The sequence below is a fragment of the Dama dama genome, chromosome 7, assembly GCF_033118175.1.
Source record: "Dama dama isolate Ldn47 chromosome 7, ASM3311817v1, whole genome shotgun sequence".
Classification (NCBI taxonomy): domain Eukaryota; kingdom Metazoa; phylum Chordata; class Mammalia; order Artiodactyla; family Cervidae; genus Dama; species Dama dama.
This window is the reverse complement of record NC_083687.1, coordinates 26,357,390-26,379,630: the sequence shown is the minus strand read 5'-3', so window position 1 is coordinate 26,379,630 and position 22,241 is coordinate 26,357,390. Positions and strand designations below refer to the sequence as shown.

The 22,241-nt window shown below is 41.2% G+C and overlaps 1 protein-coding gene across 1 annotated transcript; it reads right to left on the bottom strand.

Moving 5' to 3' along the window:
- Window positions 1-17,938: 17,938 nt before the first annotated feature.
- IL17A (interleukin 17A) lies at window positions 17,939-21,339 on the bottom strand. The gene is made up of 3 exons (XM_061146116.1): window positions 21,268-21,339; window positions 19,917-20,113; window positions 17,939-18,583 (listed from the first exon to the last, which is right to left on the bottom strand). The coding sequence occupies exons 1-3, from the start codon at window positions 21,292-21,294 to the stop codon at window positions 18,346-18,348; spliced, it is 462 nt and encodes a 153-aa protein (XP_061002099.1). The 5' UTR covers window positions 21,295-21,339; the 3' UTR covers window positions 17,939-18,345.
- Between the last annotated feature and the right edge of the window lie 902 nt (window positions 21,340-22,241).

The window sequence follows — 22,241 nt, the reverse complement described above, 5'->3', positions numbered from 1 at the left end:
AAGGTTAAACACATAAAAGTAAACAGTGCATGACAATCACATTTCATATAAGGATTCTTTGAAATCCTTTGGCTTCACCCAGCTCTTTGAATTTGCTGGGTTAAAGGGCGATAAGGCAACGTGGTAGGGTAGATGGCTATTAGTCTTTCTGGGCATGCTGTTTTGCAGGAAAACCTGCTTCCTCCACTTTCATAGCCTCTCAGTCTTTGTTCTCATCCTCACTTGGGATTCCTCCAAGAATGTCAGGTATGGTTGGATCTCAAGCTTAGCAAGAGAGACCATTCTCTGTGCTGTGATTTGTGGGTCATGGGAAGAGACTCTACCTCCGAAATATATCTTTGTGCTTTGCTGAAATCCTCTCTTTGAAACGTCTCCGTTAAGGATTTTCTTGAAAAATTAAAAATACACACCTCTAGGAGGCTGATGTATTGAACTGGTAAGGTAGATTCAATTTTCTAGTCATCATCTGAAAATCTTCCTTTTAAGGGCTCCAGTCCCAGCAGCCCTAGGACAAATCAGCTGCTGTTTTCCCCTGGCCCAGATGACTACAGTGGTGGGCACAGCTCTAAGTATATCAGACTGTTTGGGACACACTGGACTTGTAACACTACCCTGAAAAGTCTGGTTGAGAGAGTAGTTGGTTTGGAAAGTGACAGAAAGATATGTGTGCCCTAGTGCATCTCCCTTGACCAGCTGAGCCAAACCTAGCAGAGGGTAGTGGAGGCTCTTAACCCCAGGCAGTCATCACACACACACACAGACACACACGCACAGACACACACACACCCAGTCACTTGGACTCACAGAAACAGATGTTGTCTCACAATGGGAATCTCTGTGATGTGGAACTGTTTGTGTTTTTCTTCTCCCCGATGTAAGGAGACATCCCGGTCATGGTACCCTCTGGAGCGATGCTTGGAGGAGGGTAAAGGGCGGGTTGGGAAGTCACTCAATACCAGGACCACTGCATTTACCAGCCTGATACTGCCGAGATTATCTGTTGAAGCTCTCAGGAGCTAGGTGATGAGTGATTCTTTCCTGCCTCATCCTTCCCCCCACAACACAAACCTCCTCTACCAAGTCGGTGTGGCAGGTGAGGAAAGGTGCAGCAAATGGAATGAGAAAAGGCATATCAAACCCACACTTCTGCTTGAAACATCTGATTTGTATGACCCTTCACACTCTCTTATTTGGTCCCACCCCCTGGGAGAGGCCACGGTGCCAATTTGAAAGGTGCTAGCTACCTGAAGCCTTGATATTTCTTATGGCTGCCCCACAGTCTATCCCCCAGGGCTAGATCAGAATCTGAATTCTCTACCTTTACCACCACTTCCCATCTTGTACTCTTATCTTTGAAGGTTATTTTCTTTTTCATTTCATTCCCTGGAGGAGAGCATGGCAACCTACTCCAGTATTCTTGCCTGGAGAATCACCGTGGACAGAGGAGCCTGGCAGCCTACCCTCCGTGGGGTTGCAAAGAGCTGGACACGACTGAAGAGACTTGGTACACACACATGTACTGTGTCAGTTACAGGGGAATCAGTGATCACAAAGGTGCCATTCCCTCCACCGTGATGCTTGTGGCCTGCAAGGAAGACAGAAAATGTCAGGAAAGACAACCTTGGTCACCTGGGGTCCTTCTGTCTATCTAAAATTTTTTTTTCCAATTTTATTATCTAAGATTGGAATTTTAGTCAGCCAAAGGGCTCCTCCTCCCTGTAGGGATTCCTGGAGGGAATCTTGGATTCTTCCAGGCTCCTGGGTTCCTAGGTATTGCTCTCTGATCTTGTTTGTGACCCACTTTCTCCTTCCAGGTGGCTCTGATGTGACCTGACTGGAAAGGTTTGCCTTTGGGCACCAAATGCTTTTCTATCTTTGTCTCTGTCTGTCTGTCTCTCTCCTTCTACTGCTAAAACTATCTCTGAGGCAGAAGGAAAGCTTGTAAGTGAGCAAAAGTGTGTCTGTTGAAGGCTTTCGGTTCAGGAAGCAGGAGGAGGATGAGAGTAGGACTGACGTTTTGAAGAGAATGATAGACTTTGGTATCACACAAGGATTGCTGGACAGATGTCCCCAAACTTGTGCAAGTGACAGAACCCCCAGGAATCATGGCCTCTGTGAATTACTGAGAGTTAGTGATGCATTTCATACATGTCTTAATAGTATTTACCTCAACTTGATAGGGTTGTCATATTTTAAGTTTACCTTGTTTAGTTGTATGTTTGGTTAAATTTCATGCTATAAAACAATATATGGTCAATCATATATACTTGTGCATTAAAAAACACTCTGTATGACGAGGCGTGAAAAGCAACTCTGAGATTTGATTTCTGCTGACTTGATTAGGGAGGAGAGAGTAGAAGGACATGGTGGCCAATCACACTTACGATGGATACACCCAATTTTCTAATATGTGCTGCTACCACCATAAATGTGGGAGATTAAGCTCATTGATTTCTTTTAGTCATTTCTGAACATTCAGCAGGAATAATTAAAATCGATCATTTAGAAATGTATGCTGGGCAGTATCTTCTCCATAGGAGCTCTTTTTCCTTCCTTCTTTTCCTCTTTTGTCCCTCCTTCTACCTTTCCCTGCTTCCTTGGTGGCTCAGACGGTAGAGGGTCTGCCTGCAATGCGGGAGACCCGGGTTCGATCCGGGTCTGGAAGATCCCCTGGAGAAGGAAATGGCAACCCACTCCAGTACTCTTGCCTGGAAAATTCCATGGACTGAGGAGCCTGGTAGGCTACAGTCCATGGGGTCCCAAAGAGTTGGACACGACTGAGCAATTTCACTTTCCTACCTTTCCCCTCTCCCTATCTTCTTTCTTTCCTTCCTTCCTTCTCTCTGTCCTTTTCACTCTCTTTCTTCCTTTTTTATCTAGAACCTATTCGAACTTGCTGATCTCCAGTTTGAAGAAATTTGGAAAAATTACAACTATAGTAACAAGTCAGGAGTGTTTCAAGTTGAGCAATGAATGATTGTGGAATATTTCTCTTCTAGCAGTACAGCCAGGTTTTTCCCTGTTTGAATTTTCTTTAGCCCCGAACTTGGAGCTGAGGCTGAGAACAGGCAAAGGGTCTTTTTAAAAAGTGTAGTATAATTGATTTACAATGTTGTGTTAATTTCTGCTATACAACGAAGTGACTCAACTGTATTTATACATATATCCCCTCCCTCATGACACTATCCCCTCCCCCCACATCACACCCATCTGAGTCAGCACAGAGCACTGAGCTGAGCTCCCTATGCTATATACAGCAGCTTCCCACTAGCTATCTATTTTACACACGGTAGTGGAGGAGGCAATGGCACCCCACTCCAGTACTCTTGCCTGGAAAATCCCAAGGACGGAGGAGCCTGGTAGGCTGCAGTTCATGGGGTCGCGAAGAGTAGGACACGACTGAGCGACTTCACTTTCACTTTTCACTTTCATGCATTGGAGAAGGAAATGGCAGCCCACTCCAGTGTTCTTGCCTGGAGAATCCCAGGGGAGGCGGAGCCTGGTGGTCTGCCGTCTATGGGGTCACACAGAGTCAGACACGACTGAAGTGACTTAGCAGCAGTAGCAGCATTGTGTATATACGGGGGCTTCCCTGGTAGCGCAATGGTGAAGAATCCGCCAGCCAATGCAGGGGACGATGGTTCAATCCCTGGTCTGGGAACATCCCCTGGAGAAGGAAATGGCAACCCATTCCAGTATTCTTGCCTGGGAAATCCCGTAGACAGAGGAGCCCAGGGGGCTACAGTCCATGGGGTTGCAAAAGAGTCAAACATGACTTAGTGACTGAACAACAAGAATACATATGTCAGTGCTATCCTCCCAATTAGTGTGACCCTTCCTGTCCCCCCCCAACTGTGACCCCATGTCTATTCTCTACGTCTGTGTCTCTATTCCTGCAGCTCCTCTGTACCATCTTTCTAGATTCCATACATATGCGCTAATCTATATTTATTTCTCTCTCTCTGACTTACTTATACATGACAAACTCTAATTCCATCCACATCACTATAAATGACCCAATTTCGTTCCTTTTCATGGCTGAGTAATATTCTACTGTATGTGTGTACCACGACTTTATCCGTTTCTCTGTCAATGTCCTGGCTATTGTAAATAGTGCTGCAATGAGCATTGGGAGACATGTGTCTTTTTGAATTATGGTTTCCTCAGGTTATATGCCCAGTAGTGGGATTGCTGGGTCACATGGTAGTTTTATTTTTATTTTTTAAGGAATCTCCATACTGCTCCCCATTGTGGTTGTGTCAATTTACATTTCCACCAGCAGTGCTAGAGGGTTCCCTTTTCTCCATCCCCTCTCCAGCATGTGTTGTTTGTAGATTTTTTGATGATGGCCATTCTGATTTGGTGTGAGGGGATGCCTCATAGTAGTTTTGATTTACATTTCTCTAATAATGAGCTATGTTGAACATCTTTCCATGTGTTTATTGGTCATCTGTATGTCTTCTTTGGAGAAATGTCTGTTTAGGTCTTTGGTTCATTTTTTAAAAATTAGTTTTTTTTTTTTATATTGAGCTGCATGCATGCTTGTATATTTTGGAGATGAATCCTTTGTCCGTTCCTTCATTTGCAAATATTTTCTTCTATTCTGAGGGTTGTCTTTCCATCTTGTTTATGACGTAGGCAAAAGGTCTTAAAAAAAAAGAGGAAGAGTCTCCAAAGGGAATGTTTGTGATACACAAACATTATTCAAGATGAAAGTTTCTACTTCTTTTCAATGAAGAAAATGCATGCATTTCCCCCACCCCCCTCTTTTCTCTCTGCAGCTGAAAGACACAGTTATTACATTTCTGTGGTAAGCATCACCATGGTGAGCCATCAACTAGTCAGGATGGTATAGACAGTCTGGTTAACCACACAGCTCACAGACATGGAGCCGGAGAGAACGGGGCTTGTGGGAGCTGACTTGAATATGACCCAGAGATAAAGACTCAGTTATCTGGGACAGTGATGCACTTCATGAATACTTTACACAACAGCAACATCTATTTAAGGACAAAAGTTAAAACCGGATACTGTACGATGTGTGTCTCTGTCATTTCAGAAAATTTTCCAGATAATCTGGAACCACTGGTTATAGAAGTATTAAACAAATGCTTAAGCCCAGTTGGAGGTACTGTACTTCCTGATAAAAATATACATGTCTGTATAATTTATAAAATAACTTGTAGCCTGCAAATATTTTTGTCCTTTTCTGGAACTTGCCCTTGGGCAAAATTGTTTGCTCATCACTGGTACAGTGACATAGTAAACTGAATACATGTTTTTCAAATATAAATATGATGTCTTAGAACAGAGCTTTTGCTGAAATTTGAAGAGCAAGTAGTTTGAGGTTGTGTGTGTGTATGTGTGTGTGTGTGTGTGTGTGTGTGTGTGCACTCAGTTGCTCAGTCATGTCTGACTCTTTGCAACCCTATGGACTGTAGCCTACCAGGCTCCTCTATCCATAGGATTTCTTAGGCAAGAGTACTGGAGTGGGTTGCGATTTCCTCCTCCAGGGGATCTTCCTGACTCAGGACCCAGGGATCAAACTTGCATTTCTGTGTCTCCTGCATTGCAGGCAGATTCTTTACAGCTAAACCACTGGAGAAGCCTAGTTTGAGGTTATATTCTCTAACAATTGGCTTCTTTCACATTCATAATGCTTTTCAGATGCAGTCATGTTCCGATGTGTCAGCAGTTTGCTTCTTATCATTGTTGACTGTATCCCGTCGTATGGCTGTGTTAACATTTATTCCTATACCAGTTGGTGGACGTTTGAGTTTGCAGTTTTTGGTTATGATGATGAGAAATTTACATGTAGGTCTTTGTTTGGACCTACATGGACCTATCTTTGGACCTATCTTTATTTTTCTTGGGTAAATGCCTAAGAGTAGGGTTCCTGGGGCTTATGATAAGTGTACATTTAACTGCCAAACTGGTTTCCAAAGTGATTCTATCGCTTTGCATTCCCACTGAAACGTGAGAGTTCTGGTTGCTCCTACATCCTTCTCTGCACTTGGTATCACTAGTTTTAAAATTTTAGTCATGCTAGTGAGTGAGCCCAGAGAAGGCAATGGCACCCCACTCCAGTACTCTTGCCTGGGAAATCCCGTGGACCGAGGAGCCTGGTAGGCTGCCGTCCTTGGGGTCGCCAACAGTCAGACACGACTGAGCAACTTCACTTTCACTTTTTACTTTCATGCATTGGAGAACGAAATGGCAACCCACTCCAGTATTCTTGCCTGGAGAATCCCAGGGATGGGGGAGCCTGGTGGGCTGCCATCTATGGGGTCGCACAGAGTCGGACACGACTGACGTGACTTAGCAGCAGCAGCAGCAGTGAGTGAGTCAGGGTATTTCAATGTGCTTTTAATTTGCATGTCACACACACTATACATATACATATATATATACAACATATTATTTATGTATATACTATATGCTTATATGTATATATATATAGTTGTGGTTTTTTTTGGCCACACCATGTGGCATGTGGGATCGTGGTTCCCTGACAAGGGATTAAACCCTCACCCCCTGCATTGAAAGACCAGAGTATTAAGCACTGGGCTGCCAAGGGAAGCCCCATCATACTATGTTGATTTACACACTTGTGCTGTCAAAGAACTCTGCCTCTTAGTTTGGGTGTCACCGCCTGGGGACTGCGTGTGTAAGGGGCTGATCCCAGGTACCAGCAGCTCCATCTTGGTCAATGCTTTATCTGAAAAGCTGATATTTTCCCCCTACCCTTTTATGTCAACTTTTCCTGACCTTAGGAGTGTTCCTCTGAGCCTCTCTTCACAGAACATATGGCATCTTGCCATGTGTTCTTTAATGAGTAATCTTGTTCTAGTTTTATCCTTTATTCATAATCTATCTTTCATCTTTCTCTTATTTCCTGGTAGCTTGGCATCCATCTCTATTCAGAACCCACTGCAGGTGATACTGGGTTTTGCTGGCTTTCGTGTTTGTGCCATTGTCTCTCAATCACAGTTATATGTTGGAAACTTTGGCCATCATCATTGATTTTCTTTATTAATTGGTGTTATTCATGATGCCCGGTGATTCTGATACATCTGTTCCATTGCAAACAAATATCTTGGAATGGAGTCCTGAACAACACAGCCCTGGACTACTAAGTCATATAATAGGGACTGGATATGTAACTTTTTTTTTTTTTTTAAAGGGGAGCATATTCTTTAGTCTTTATTGAATTTGTTATAGTATTGTTTCTGTTTTATCCTTTTTTGGCCTGGAGTCATATGGGATCTCAGCTCTCTGAACCAGGGATCAAAACTGCAACCCCTGTGGGTAAGAGAGAGGCAAGGAACCAAGGTCATGTGTCCTTGCTAAGTTTTGGAGCCTGCTTGCTTTTGCCTGAGGGGCTTTACAGTGTGAGTTCCTCAAGCTTGGGTCTTGACTGAGCCCATCTTTCCACGTCCCCATTAGACATCTCCACGTGTATGTCCCACAGATAGCTCAGACTCAATAAGCTCAATGTCGTTCACCATTCCCATTGGCACCTAGCCTAATACTCTTCTTTCTTCCATTCCTTGTCTTACTGTCGGGCATTGCCATCCACACCATTAAACAAGTCAGCAATCAGGTCACCATCATTACCTTTCTCCATTCCTGCCTACTTCTCCCCAACTTCCACATCAAATCCTACTGATTTTTACCGTAAAAGTTTCTCGGATTTATACCTTCTCACCATATCTACTGCCACTACTTATCATCTTTCTCAGGAAAATCATATCTTTTCAATTAGTTCCTCCAGGCTGTGAATGCCATTCCTGTATCCATTCAATTTAATTCTTCAATTAGATTCAGTAACTATTTGTTGTACGCCAAGTACTATTCAAGTGGGCACTCTCAACTTCTAGGCAAGTGTTAGTCTATCTCGGACACTTCCTCTTGATTGCTTCCTCACTAAACCACATGTTAGGATTTTGAACCTAAGCTGATCTTTCCTCCACTCCCCTGTCATCTCATCCCGCAATCTGGCCACTCTGCCCTTGGTGAATTCCATTACTCTCCAGACTAAATTGGAGCCAGATACATCAATTAGCAGTAGATTAAATTGCACCTCAGTGACATGCAAGTGGAATGGAAAAGTTAATAGTTATTGGTGACTGGTGTGAGGGTTGAGTACCCCAACTCTAACGATCTGTGTCACCTGTCTCCTCGCCCCTTGCTAAACCCTATAATCAGTTTACAGTCCTTTACCCTTGTGTCCTTATTCCCCTTCCTATCCTGCTTGAATTCCATGGCCAGTTATTATTACCACTCTTTTTGCACACGACCTCCATCCTTATCTCTCTCACTTGGTTGTATTCAACCTTAGTTAAATTCAAGTCTCCACTTATTTTGTGCTTGAATGTGGGTGGAGAAAAACCTGCAGTCCTGCTGACTAATCTTACTTGAAATGCATGACCGCTAACCTCAATGGGGCCTGTAATTCTGCTGAAACACTCATTTGTGCCTCCACTCTCCTACCTGACTATTACATGTTTTCTCTTATCTTCTGGTGCCAGTCACCAAGCTATTGCCTCTTAACTCCTGGATCTATATATTTCCTCAAATCTCCACTACCTCGTTCACCATCTTCACTCTTGATAGATAATCTTGCTTCTTTTTTTAATCCAGAAAATTAAGGCAACCAGAAGAGAACTTCTATAAATTATATATATATATATATATATATATATATATATATATATAAATTATATATATATATATAAACCCACATCCACATGCCTGGATCCACTTACTGTCCTGTTCCTCTAGGTGACCTGACTGTACTCCAAGCTAAGGCCAACTCTTTCATTCATTCACTAACCCCATCTCCAGAATTCTTCCTGAGAAAGATTTCTTACTTCATTTAAATTTCCATAGATCTTCCTAAAAGGGTAATGCCACTTTGCAATATGCAATTACTGAATAGAATTTAACATAGTATTATATCATTATTCAATGTCCTTATGACCAACACTGCTTTATTCCTGAATCAATTTCATTCATTCATTTCTTTCTTAATTAAAACACTAAGGTTATTATGGGAACTTCCCTGGTGGTCCAATGGTTAAAATGCACCTTCCAATGCAGGGTATGTGGGTTCGATACCTGGTCAGGAGAACTAAGATCCCACATACCATGTAAGCCCGTATGCTACAACAAAGACTGAACACAGCCAAATTAAAATAAAACAAAGCAAAAAGGTTATTATGGCTTCTTTGACATCCCATAGCATCCCTCCTCCCAATAATGAAGTAATAGTTGTAATGAATCTTTATCGAATGGTCCATGATCCCAATTCAAGACAAAGATTTCAGTTGGGCAAAAGGACTTCTTGTGTTTTGGGGTAATAATCACTGTTTTGGGATAGGTGTATATTTGAAGTTCTTAAAAATTAATCTTGATAATGTTTTTGTTCATATATGGTATCACTTTTTCTTATCTTTTGACAGAGGAATGGACTGGAAGACCATTCAAACGTTCTTCCAACGTAAGCTTTATAATTATCCTTGTAATCATCCAATAAGACCCAGCTAAGGCCTCCTTGGCAGATAAAGGTGAACAAGCCAGCCTTTTATCCTTTGTCTTCCCAGTAGTTAATGCAGGCTCAGTTGATGTTAGGGTAGGAGAAAATCTTCATTGCTACCCCTGTCTCCGTCATCCTCATCCCTAGATGGCATACGTCTGGGTATGTGCAAACCACTGGGTACTGTTACTCCTTCCAGGAACTCATGAGAGTAACTCACCTGCAGCACTCTAGCAGGAGGCACGTGAGATAGAGATCACCTTCGAGAGCAGCCTTTGAAGGCTGCTTGCTCTCAACCACAGAGTACACGGACTTCCTCTCCATCACCATCAATGAACTCCATGCCCTGAGAATCGACCTTATCAGCTCTGCCCTAAATTGTACACCTGGTTGGTGGGGGGTGGGGGGGTACCTGAGAATGTGAGGGATTGCAAGGACAAGCACCCGCCCTCGAAGTCTTCAGGCCTCTCTCGGTATTTACACCAGCCTCCCTAAGTGCTCTTTTTGCGACAGGCTCTGAGCTTCTGAACCTGGATTCTAAATAAGCCTTCTGGTTAAAGAAACAGGAAAAGTAAAAGGAACATGCCACCTCCCTGCTCTCTCTCTCTCTAACCCTTTAATTTCCTAAGCCTTCAACTGCTTTTATCACTCCTCTCCCAGCTGCTCTGAAACTTCTCCCATGCAGAGTTCATATTTCTTTTTCTGGGTGAAGGTTGAGAGACAGCCAAAAAATTGCTTACAGTCATAGAAGTACTAAAACTGAGGCTGAGTGTTGGTGACAGAAACCATTCTAGGGGAATGCTGGGAGGGAAAATTTGATTAGAGTGAGTGTTGTAGTATTTAAAACTCTTCCCCAATGTGAGAAGTGGAAAACTACTATTGCGATGTTAGCCTTTTGATTTGTGATATTTTGATATTTAAATGCTGCAGAACTCAATTTCCTCCTGTTTCTCTACCTTCACCTAAATTGCCACCATAACTGTCTTTTTATCCTGATGAATTTATTTTTCATCTGAGGTAACCACAAGGCTGAGCATATGATGGAGATTCGGCCTAAACTGATAAAAATAAATAAGCCATTTGATAATATGCCCCAGAGTGGATAATTTATGCTTTCAACATGAATGGGTCCTTCATGGTGGTGTAGAACGTTAATACATATGGTGGTGGTTTTCAATACCAGGGAACAGACAGAGCAGCATAAAAGGATGAAAGCATACATTTATTTCAGTGTTTATTTGTGTGGGTGAGATGTTTTTATTGATGTTTTGAACATAGAGCTTTGTTTTTAGAAGTGTATTATTTGCGATACTGTGGGTTTTTTCCCAGCTGGAGTGGATTCTTACCTTCTGTTTTCCTACTTGGCATTCCTGCCACAAGGGGGTGCAATGGCCATGATTATGGAAGCCTGGATGTTTTAAAGTTTTATTTTGTCTTATTTTATTTACTTTATGTTATTTTTAATTATACTATATTATTTTATTTTTTAGTCTGAGGTTCCAGGTTTCAGATATTGACTTTCTTAGAGCCATTTTCATGTAATTGCATACCTTGCATTCATTATATAATTTTATTAAAAATGATAATGATTTATTTGAATTACTAAGCAACTGTTATTTTTTAAGTTTCCAGTTTTCAGATCATAAAGGCATGCCATTAAAAAAAGGTGTTATTTTAAAATCAGAAATTATACAGAAAATATGAAAATTAATTCATTCTTCATGACCTAGAATAATTCCTGTTAGTATTTTTATTCTTGTTACTAATATTTCCTTCCTGTTTTTAATACCTGATTTACAATTGAATAGTTTCATGTCTCTCATCCTGACTTTTACTCAAGTACTTATACTACATTTTAAACATTTCAAAATGTTTTTTATGATAAGCTATGATAGTTTTGTGGGCTTCTCTGGTAGTTCAGACAGTAAAGCGTCTGCCTAAATGAAGGAGACCGGGGTTCGTTCCCTGGGTCCGGAAGATCCCCTGGAGAAGGAAATGGCAACCCACTCCAGTACTCTTGCCTGGAAAATCCCATGAGCTAAAGATCCTGGTAGGCTACTGTCCATGGGGTCGCAAAGAGTCGGACATGACTGAGCGACTTCACTTCATTTCTATGATAGTTTTGTATGTGGTTTTATTAATATATTTTAAAATATTATTTTTCTCTAATAACTTTCTAGATGATTAGAGGTCCAAAGAGTATGAATATCTCTAAGGTTCTTGAGTGAAATTATAAAATTGCTTTTCATAAAGTTGTATCTGTTTACATTAATTAGCAGTGAATAATTGCTCAATTTGGCACGTTCTGGCCAACATTATTACAGTTAAAAAGATAAGTCTGGCTACTTGGATAGGGAATTGTTCAATGTGAATTTATTTATTAAGGGTAGTAAATATTTTTGCATGTACTTCAAAGACATTTTGATGCCTTATTACATTGTCAGTTTATATCTTTTGAGCAATGTTCTGAATGCTTGTCTTGTCAATGAGCATGAGGTTTCCATTATTATACATAAAACAGATAATCAATAAGGACCTACGGAATAGTGCAAGGAGTTATAGCCAATATTTCATAATAATCTACAAGGGAAAAGAATCTGAAAAAATTATACACATATATGTATATCTGAACCACTTTGCTGTACACTCAAAACTAACACAACTTTGTAAATCAACTGTGCTATGCTCAGCTGCTTCAGTTATGTCCAACTCTTTGCAACCCCAAGGACTTCAGCCCATCAGGCTCCTCTGTCCATGGAATTTTTCAGGCAAGAATACTGGAGTGGGTTGCCATTTCTTGACTTTTATGCGGAGTACATCGTGTGAAATGCTGGGCTGGATGAAGCACAAGCTGGAATCAAGACTGCTGGGAGAAATATCAATAACCTCAAATATGCTGATGATACTACCTTAGTGGCAGAAAATGAAAAGGAACTAAAGAGCTGCTTGATAAAGGTGAAAGAAGAGCGTGAAAGAGCTGGCTTAAAACTCAGTATTCAAAAAACAAAGATCATGGCATCTGGTCCCATCACTTCATGACAAACAGATGAGGAAACAATGGAAACTGACAGACTTTATTTTCCTGGGCTCCAAAAGCACTATAGATGGTGACTGCAGCCATGAAATTAAAAGACACTTACTCCTTGGAAGAAAAGCTATCACAAACCTAGACAGCATATTAAAAAGCAGAGATATTACTTTGTCAACAAAGGTTCGTATAGTCAAAGCTATGGTTTTTCCAGTAGTCATATATGGATGTGAAAGCTGGGCAATAAAAAAGGCTGAGCACCAAAGAATTGATTCCTTTGAACTGTGGTGCTGGAGAAGGCTCCTGAGAGTCCCATGGACAGCAGGGAGAGCAAACCAGTCAATCCTGAAAGAAATCAACCCTGAATATTCACTGGAAGGACTGATGCTGAAGCTGAAGCTCCAATACTTTGGCCACCTGATGCAAAGAACCAACTCATTGGAAAAGACCCTGATACTGGGAAAGATTGAAGGCCGGAGGAGAAGGGGATGACAGAGGACGAGATGGTTGGATGGCATCATCGACTCAATGGACATGAGTTTGAGCAAACTCCAGGAGATGGTGAAGGACAGGGAAGTCTGGCATGCTGCAGTCCATGGGGTCACAAGGAGTTGGGCACCTCTGAGTGACTGAACAACAGCTCCAGGGGATTATCCCAACCCAGGGATCGAACCTGTGTCTCCTGCCTCTCCTGCATTGGCAGGCAGACTCTTTACTACTGAGCCACCTAGGAAGCCCCAAAATAGTATGTTAGGAGGAGATGAATGCTATTGAAGAAAATTAAATCAGGGAAGTTGCAGAGGGAGTGCCAGGGTGGTCAGAGACACTTTCACTGAGAAGGTGATGTTTGCCCGAAGACTCAAATGAGTGGAAGGAATATTGTGAAACTTCTAGTGGTGAATATGCCAGGCAGAGGGACCAGCAAGAGCAAAGATTCAGAGGTAGGAGTGTGTCTGGTACTTTGGTTCATAGTCTAGTTATTCAAAAGTAAAAAAAAGCAAAAACAAAAACAAATTGAGACCTTGTTCTTTAAGAGGTGAATTTTAAAAGTTTACTCATTTTGTTCCTTATTTTATACTTTCCAAGTTTCCCCCGCCCCCCCTAGTATTTTCTTGTGCCTTTGCTTTTGGCTTTTATCCTTTGTGGAGACTTATAGGGCTTATGATTTGTTTACACTGTCTGATGGTTACATTTAGATTTTAGCTTATTTATCACATTAGGTGACTTTTAAATCATCTACTTATCAAAGCCAAGAATGGAGTGATAACTTTTGACCTCACTTTAGTGAAGCTGAGGAATTTTCTGTCTTTGTACTGTGTCCCTCGTTTTCATTCCCATTTTGGGGCTTGGTTCACTGAACCTAGATCACAGGTTTAGATGATGGTAATGATATAGATCATCTAGATGTTGATGCTCAATCTTGATGCTGATGATTATTGTATTATTATTAGCTTACTTTTTTAGATATATTACTTTTTTTTTTTTTTTTTACAATTTCTTTTGGTTTTTTGACTCACTTGAAAAGCTTTTACAACATCGTTATAAATATTATTTGACTTAACCCAATGAATAGTTTGTTTCAGGGCTCACAGGGCTCCAGGATATAAAGAATATAAAGAATAAAGTGCCCATTTGAGTTATTGAATTCTTAGCTTTGATTCATCTGTCAGTCAGCCAAAGTTTATCTCTGAATGTTGTTTTTTTTTTTTTTTTTTTGAATGTTGTTTTTAACCATGAAGATGCCCACATAGAATTTTTCTCTCTCCTCACATGCTTGAGAAAGCCTTCCAGTTGACTTCACAGAATATTATTTGATGGAGCATTTTGGGTTGAATCATTTATTCCGTTTAACAAATATTTATTGAGAACCAACATGTGTTAGACATTGTTCTTTTTCCTTAAGTAAAATTTGTATTGAATCATTGCATACAGAGAAATGTGCAACTCTTAAATGTATAACTCAATAAAATTTCACAAATGTATCATTTGATGATCAAAGAGGTCTTGTCTGAGCAGAAGCTGTCTGATCTGTACTTTCTCTCCTGGACTTTGAAGATTTTACTCTATTATTTCCTGGTGTTTGATGTGGATAAGTCTGACATCAACATAATTTTGGTTCCTGATTTGGTATTTTATTTTTTCCTCCTGGGTGTAGGCTTGTATCTTCTTTATTTTTAGAAATTAAACAAGCTTAATATACTTGCAAGATATTTTATGTTTAAAAAATACTGAGATGGATGAAAATGGTCAGAAGGTGTAAACTTCCAGTTACAAGATAAAGAAGTCCTGGAACTGTAATGCATAGCATGGTGACTATAGTTAATAACACTGTATTATATATTTGAAAGTTGCTTAGAGAATAGATCTTAAAAGTTCTAATCATAACCAAAAAAAGTTGTAACTATATGTGATGATAGATTTAGCTAAATTTATTGTGGAAATCATCTTTTGATATATGCGTATATCAAATTATTATGTTGTACCCCTAAAACTTTCCTTTCTCCAGGGAATCTTCCCAACCCAGGGATCGGACCCAGGTCTCCCGCATTGCAGGCAGATTCTTTACCAGCTGAGCCACAAGGGAAGCCCAAGAACACTAGAGTAGGCAGCCTATCCCTTCTCCAGTGTATGTATCTTCTCGACCCAGGATGTGAAGCAGGGTCTCCTGCATTGCAGGTGGATTCTTTACCAACTGAGCTATCAGGGAAGCCCACTGTGGTAATCATTTTATGATATATGCATATTTCAAATTATTATGTTGTACACCCCAAACCAACACAGTGTTTATATGTCAATTACATCTCAATTTTTTAAAAAATAAAGGAAAATATCAGAATCCCCGGAACTAAAGAACCAGAATTAAAAACAAGTATCTCACTGTTCCACTGCCCTTAACCCCTCAAAATATTAAGGATATTTTCACTGTCCCCCTAATGTCTCCTGCATTGGCAAGCAGACTCTTTACCACTGAGCCACTTGGGAAGCTGAGGAGGCTCTCTGGGGCTTCTTTAATAAGGGCACCAATCTCATTCAGGAAGGGCTCCGCCCTCATGACCCCGCAATGGTCCTGCCTCCCAATCTCATCACTTAGGGGGTTAGGATTTGTATTTGGAGGGGACACAAACATTCAGACCATACTGGCAGGGTATGAATAGAGGGAACAGAAGGTGGGAAAGGCATACAGGACGGAGGGGACATGACGCAGGTACTGAGGTCAAGAACAGCGTGGCAGTCACAGCAAGGACTTGATAATGGCAGGGTGAAATATCAAGCAGGAAGTCACATGAGATTAAAGACAGAGCAGGACCAGGGCCAGGTTATGTCTGATTTTGTGCCACAGATAGATATTGGAGGATGGATTGAAGGGAAAGGAGCAATAGCAGCAACAACAGGCAGGAAGCTGTTCCAATAGCAGGAGAGAAACGAGAAAAGGTGAAGTCCTGAACCTGGGCAGGGGGAGGGTTAATTGGAGAACTTCCAGGAAGTGAAACTGCATGAATCTGGGGATGTGTGGGTGTCAGGAGTGAGAGAGAGGAAGAGGGAAGAGTCAGGGGTGCCTCACAGATCTCCAGCAGAGGTGATGGGGTGAATGATGGTGCTAACTGAGGGAAATGAAGGGAAAATGAAAGTAATGCATATCAGGGGAGAAGAGGCTTGGAAAGCAACCATCTCTTCCCACTCTCAAATTTCCCAGGAATACAGTCTAGTGAGAAATCATGGTTTTAGGACTGTGGTGGTATATGCCATTTTCTCATCATCCCAAAGTAAAACACCATTTATTTTCACCACTACTATTCAAGGAAAACAAGAGAAATGAATAGCAGTACTTTAAGGAGAGGTTTTAAAGCAGAGACTGTGAGACACCTTCAGTAGTAGCTGCCAGTGAATTTCTTGTATGAAGACCATGATGGGAGATGGTCATGAGACTCAAGATCTCGGGATACAGAAGCATTGGAAGGACGTGGCTGGAGAAGATGACCTTGGGTTTGGAATTGGCAAAGAAGCAGAGAAAAGCCATGGTTCCCTGGGTGGGGCTAGAGTTCAAAGGGAATAAAGTAGTGCAGAAGGCAGTCTTTTGAGAAGCAGGGAGCCTGTGGGACCAGCTTGAGAATTTTCAGGGTTGCCCAGAAGTAGGGCAAGATGACTTGCTTGGCCATGATGGGGAAATATGGTTATGACTTGAAACAGGAAACTACTCTGGAATTGAATACAGTTCAGTTTTTATTTTACTTAGGCTGAACTTTTCTCATGCTTGAAGTTTGTTTTGCCCCAGTGGCTCTATTCAGTGTCCTGGACTGCCCTGAATTAGAGGCCGAGGGCTGGAGGGGCTGTCCTAGGGGTATGGCCTGAGAAGAGAGAAATGTTCTTTTCTAGATCTCTGGTTGACATTAATCTTCAAAAGCAGCCAGAGCTCGGGGAGACACAGGCCATTCTAGCCTAAAAACAATGTTTTCTCCCAGAACTTCCTCCTTCCTGCCAAACCTCAGGTCCTGTTTTGGGGAGGATCTTTTTTTTTCCCTCCTGTACGTTTTTTAGCAATGATATGTCATTTTCCCAGGGCCATTGTTTTCATTTGCTTAATTTATTCGTGAGTGCATGTGTCCGTAGCACTGGATAATAGTATGAGGGTCTCCATACTCTATTGTCTTTTTTTAGAAAAATATTTATTTGGCTGCTCCAGGTCTTAGTTGCAGAATGTGGGATCTTTAGTTGCAGCACGTGGGATCTAGTTCCCTGACCAGGGATTGAACCTGGGCCCCCTGCATTGGGAGCACAGAGTCTTAGCCACTGAACAGCTAGGGAAATCCCTCTATTGTTTTGAAAAGAGTAAAATTGAGAATCTGCAATTGGGGCAGGTGGAGGGTATTGCTACTCAAAGGCATGCTTTGTTTTGTTCTATTGATAAATTTGCATACCCTTCCAAATAGGAAAGGGCTGACCTCTCTGAAGGGCTTCCTTGGTAGCTCAGCTGGTAAAGAATCTGCCTGCAATGCAGGAAACCCTGGTTTGATTCCTGGGTCAGGAAGATCCCGTAGAGAATGGATAGGCTACCCACTCCAGTATTCTTGGGCTTCCCTTGTGGCTCAGCTGGTAAAGAATACGTCTGGTATGTGGGAGACCTGGTTTGATCCCCGAGTTGGGAAGATCCTCTGGAGAAGGGAACAGATACCCACTCCAGTATTCTGGCCTCTCTGAAGACATTTTAATGAGAAAAGAATAAAGAAGCAAATTTTCTTCCCAAACTTTATTATTACAAATAGTTTTTATGATAACAGTTTAACAGAGCAGTTAGTCTTGCTGTCTGTCTTGTAATGTCTCAATAATTTACAAAATTAAGTTAATAAATATGAAACTAGATTTAGTCTCTTTTCAGCTGTGTCATGTATTACAAAGAGATAAGGAAGAGAAAATTCTATAGCCATATGTAGTACAAGCTCAGAAATTTTCAACTGCTATTTAATCCTATCTAGGATTTCCCTAGGCAAAACAGATACTCATATATTTCACCTTTTTTCTAAAGACTTATGAAACATAAATAGATCCATAAATAGCTCATATAAATATAGGTTTTACCTTTTAAATAATAATGTTCACAAATCTGGAAACTTGTCTTAAAAGAATAGAAAATAAAGCATGTAATACATCAAAGTGGAATCTTATGCCCCAAAGTTATTTCAGGACTTATTAAATACATAAATGGTTTTGGTCAGAAATGGGGCTGGGTCTACACCCCAGAAAGCCTAACTAATTTGGGGAGTAGGGGTCAGGCAGAAAGCTCTTAAGCCACGTGGCGGACAATGGGGGTGACACAGGTGCAGCCCACGGCCACCAACATCTTCTCGAGCCGGAAGGAGTGAGGGCAGTGCCGAGGCTCCCTCCGTAGGACCAGGATCTCTTGCTGGATGGTGACAGAGTTCATGTGATGGTCCACCTTCCCTTCAGCATTGATACAGCCTGAGTGGCTGCATTTGGCCTCCCAGATCACAGAGGGGTACCTCTCAGGGTCCTCATTGCGGCTGCAGGGGAGACAAAAGACAGGAAGAAAGTGAATTCCTGGTAGGGCAGTAAGGAAATCAAACAGGAGTATGCAAAGGGAGGCAAATTCACAGGGGGACAAACGATGGGCATTGCAAATTCTCTAAGTGCTGTTGGTCTGGAAAAGAAGCCGTTTGGGAAAAGCTTGGATTTGGAAGCCCATGAAATGTTATAGGAAAAAGAAACAACGATCAACTTTTCCCAGGTTCTTTGAAGAATAAACAAAAGAAGACAGACTGAAACTACAGAAAGGATTTAAGTCTGTCATAAAGGATATTTTTTTAGGGTACATTTGATAGATGAAAAAAAGTAAAAGAGTCATCTAGAAACAAGATAGCTGTTGATCTGACTTACTGAAGTCTGTCTTTGAAACAAGAAAGGCATCCAAGTTTATCTGACAACACATTGATGGAACAAAGCCCTCAGGTGACAGGAAGGGCTGGAAACAAAATCTGAAGCCCCTCTAACTTTGTCTTCTCCCTCTTCTCTGGCTGAGAGAATGACTGGACTTAGTTTAATTTATTTGAACTATTCTTGGTAAGTAGAAGTAAGAAGAAAAGACCCTATAGACAGGTGAATCTGTAGGCTCCACATAACTGAGGTCATTTGCCTGAAATCAAATTATCAAAATACATTTTGTATTTGACCCATCATAGGGTCTAAAGGGGAGCCTGGTGGGCTACAGTCCATGGGGTCGCAAGAATCAGACATGACTTAGCAACTAAACCATCACCACCACCACTAGATGTATTAAAGACACAGCGAACGTCAGTCTGTTGGGGATGTAATTCAAGACTAAGTCCAAAAGGGGTGAAACACCCAATGGAACACTTCTTCTACTGGGATTCAAGCTATTTTTCCCAGTGCTAATACAACCAAAAAAAGCACAAAAATCCTAGTTAATTAATTGTTGTTATCAACAAACTTTACCAGGGTATTCGCTGGTAGCCCTGGGAAAGAGAATTCCAGTACTAATCTCCCATGCTAAATGTCTGTTTCTTTTTTGGATAAATAAACACTAGACTTGGGGTGTCATAAATATCAGAATGATGATCACCATTCATTTGGGTGGATTCTGGAAACATCAAGAAATAGTAGGCTAGGTGTTAAGGATGGTCTGGGGAGAGCTGTGGTCTATGGAAGAAATCTATAAAAAGAAAGCTGGAGAATCACTGGTTTGCACAAAGGCTCTTCCAGGTTTGACAGGAGATTCTGAATGAGTAATATCACTCCCCTCAGGTGATTTAACTGTCAGTCTGATGCGTTCTTCTGATGTAGAAGAATGCAGAGGTTTTATCTGGGGTGCTTACGTACTGGAGAGTCCAAGGTGAGGTGGAACGCTTGTGGTAATCAGTGGGCCTTCTGGAGTTCGTGTTCCGGTTAACGATGTTTAGGTTGACCCTCACATGTTGCGGGAAGTTCTTGTCCTCAGTAGGTGGGCAGCCTGGACTCTGTGGGATGATGACTCCTGCCTTCACAAGAGCCACCAGACTCAGAAGCAGTAGCAGTGACTGGATGGAGAGAGAGGTCGATTGGGTTAGTACTACATGGTTTTTGTTAACACACTGTGGCGATGATTGAATTGCTGATAGTAGAGAACATTCTATGGTCCAGGATAATCTACACTAAATTTTCAAATATGTTAAGTGAAAAGCTGGTGAGATGACCAAAGTGATATTAAGACCATGGCATTTCTACCAGTCTTGAACATTTTTTTTTTAATGTAGAAAAACCACATTATTCATTGGTTGACAGAAATTTTAGTGAAAATGGCAAGTCATCAATATATCAGTATATGCATCACTCTCAGGTCTTTGGAAGGGTAATGACCTTGATTTTCTAGGAAAAAATGCCCTCCTACACCACTGATCTCTCCCCTTACATTTTGCGAAATAAGGGAATGTACACCTTAGAAATAAAGGGCTGTAGAAAATCCACATAGAATCAGTTAGAAATTCTGTTGGTACCACTGGCAAACATCCAAGCCCAAACTCAACCCCCCTTATATTTTCTTAAGTATAGTTCCCAGTTTTTCTAAATTTACATATATTGATTCTATAATCAAATTGGGTTTCAAAAAAGACGCATGTATGACTTTAGGTTAGAATAAATGGTCTCTGTTTGTAAAATATTGTTAAAGCATCTTTTTTGAAACCCAGCTTGACTAAAGAATCAATATATGTAAATTTGGAAAAGCTGGGAAACATACCTAAGAAAACAGGGTTAGTGTACCAAGACTATAGTGTAATAATACAATAATGGAAAGAAGAGTCACTACCAAAACATTAAATCTTCAAGGATAGTGACCCATCTTATTTTGAATTAAAGAAAAACACTGTGGAAGAATTCTATTAAATCCCTTGTACCCAGAGAAACAGATTTTCAATAAGCATTCTCTCTTACAGCACAATGTCACGTGATGCTTCTTGTGTGGTTTAGCCCCAGTATAGCTATCTTTCAGTTTTAACCTCATCTTTCAAACTGATATGCACCAGTTCTTGAAAATGCTAAATAATGACAAATATCTATCAAGGGTTTCATTTCCCTTCCTATATAGACTGTATTCTTGGATTTCCATAGTTAGAATCCAGAATTTCATGCCCGCAGTCCAGAAATTGATCTGGTTCAAATCAAGAAGAGCATCACACATTAGTGCAGGACTCACCATAGATGAAGTTCTCAGAGAAGCCATGGTAGTTCCTCCCAGTTCACTGTAGATGGATGAGCTTGTGCTCGTTGTGAGATGGACAAAGTGTAGTGCTATCTTCTCTCTTTTTATAGGGTTTTGCTCCTTCTGTGGTCACTTGCGTTGGCGTGTCGGAGTGAGTTCAGGGGTGACACCATTTTGGTTAAACGTTCCATCCCAAAATGAGGTCAAAGAAAAACCACCCCTTCGTGATGGGTAATAATCTGCTTCTGAAGGATAATGGGAAGAACAGAAATCTGCTTTTCTAAAGACCATGTCCTCTCTTCATTCTTCAAGGAACTATGACTTGTCAGGAGCTGAGCAGAGACAGAGAAATTATTTATTTATGGGCAAGCATGAAGCTGCCATAAAAGATGTCCTCTCTTTTACCAGCTCATAGGGAAATAAAAGTTTGGCATCATATTCAAACTTCTGACAGTCTTCTTCTGCCATATGCCTTGATTTCCCATTCTATAGTGCCTTTCCCCACCAGATTTCCTAGCCAGTTGTGGTGGGCATCATTCCAGAAACTACTCAAGGTCTTGCCATATCAACAAACCAACAAAAGATCAATACATAATTTCGTGATGGCAGGATATATTATTTCACTGATTTAACGCCTGCTTTGTTCACTGTCTACTCTGCCAGAGGAACAAATAACTAGATTTGAGAGACATGAGATTTGCTATCAAAGACATGTCTAACACTGCATGTCACCAAGAAAGTTCCTCAGGAGGAAGAAGGAATGAGGAAACATAGTCAGACAAAGAGGGGAATTGAAAGTGGAGGCAGAGATTGCAGGAAGGCGGCGAGGGTAGAGAAGGGAAGGGCAGCGAAGAGCAGACAATGATAACAACAAGAAAGGAGGGGAGAGATGGGGGATACGAAGGAAAAAGAGAAGGAAATTGTTCCTCCTTCCTTTTCTCTCCACTCTCTAGGTAAGGTGAACTTCG

What these genes read in the sequence shown, in the direction of transcription:
- IL17A (XM_061146116.1), bottom strand. Translation starts at nt 21,294, where the DNA reads ATGGCTTCTCTGAGAACTTCATCTATG. An exon ending in CTCTGAGAACTTCATCTATG is followed by an intron (nt 20,114 to 21,267) that starts GTGAGTCCTGCA and finishes CTCTCCATCCAG; the next exon opens with TCACTGCTACTGCTTCTGAG. An exon ending in ACCTCACCTTGGACTCTCCA is followed by an intron (nt 18,584 to 19,916) that starts GTACGTAAGCAC and finishes TCTCCCCTGCAG; the next exon opens with CCGCAATGAGGACCCTGAGA.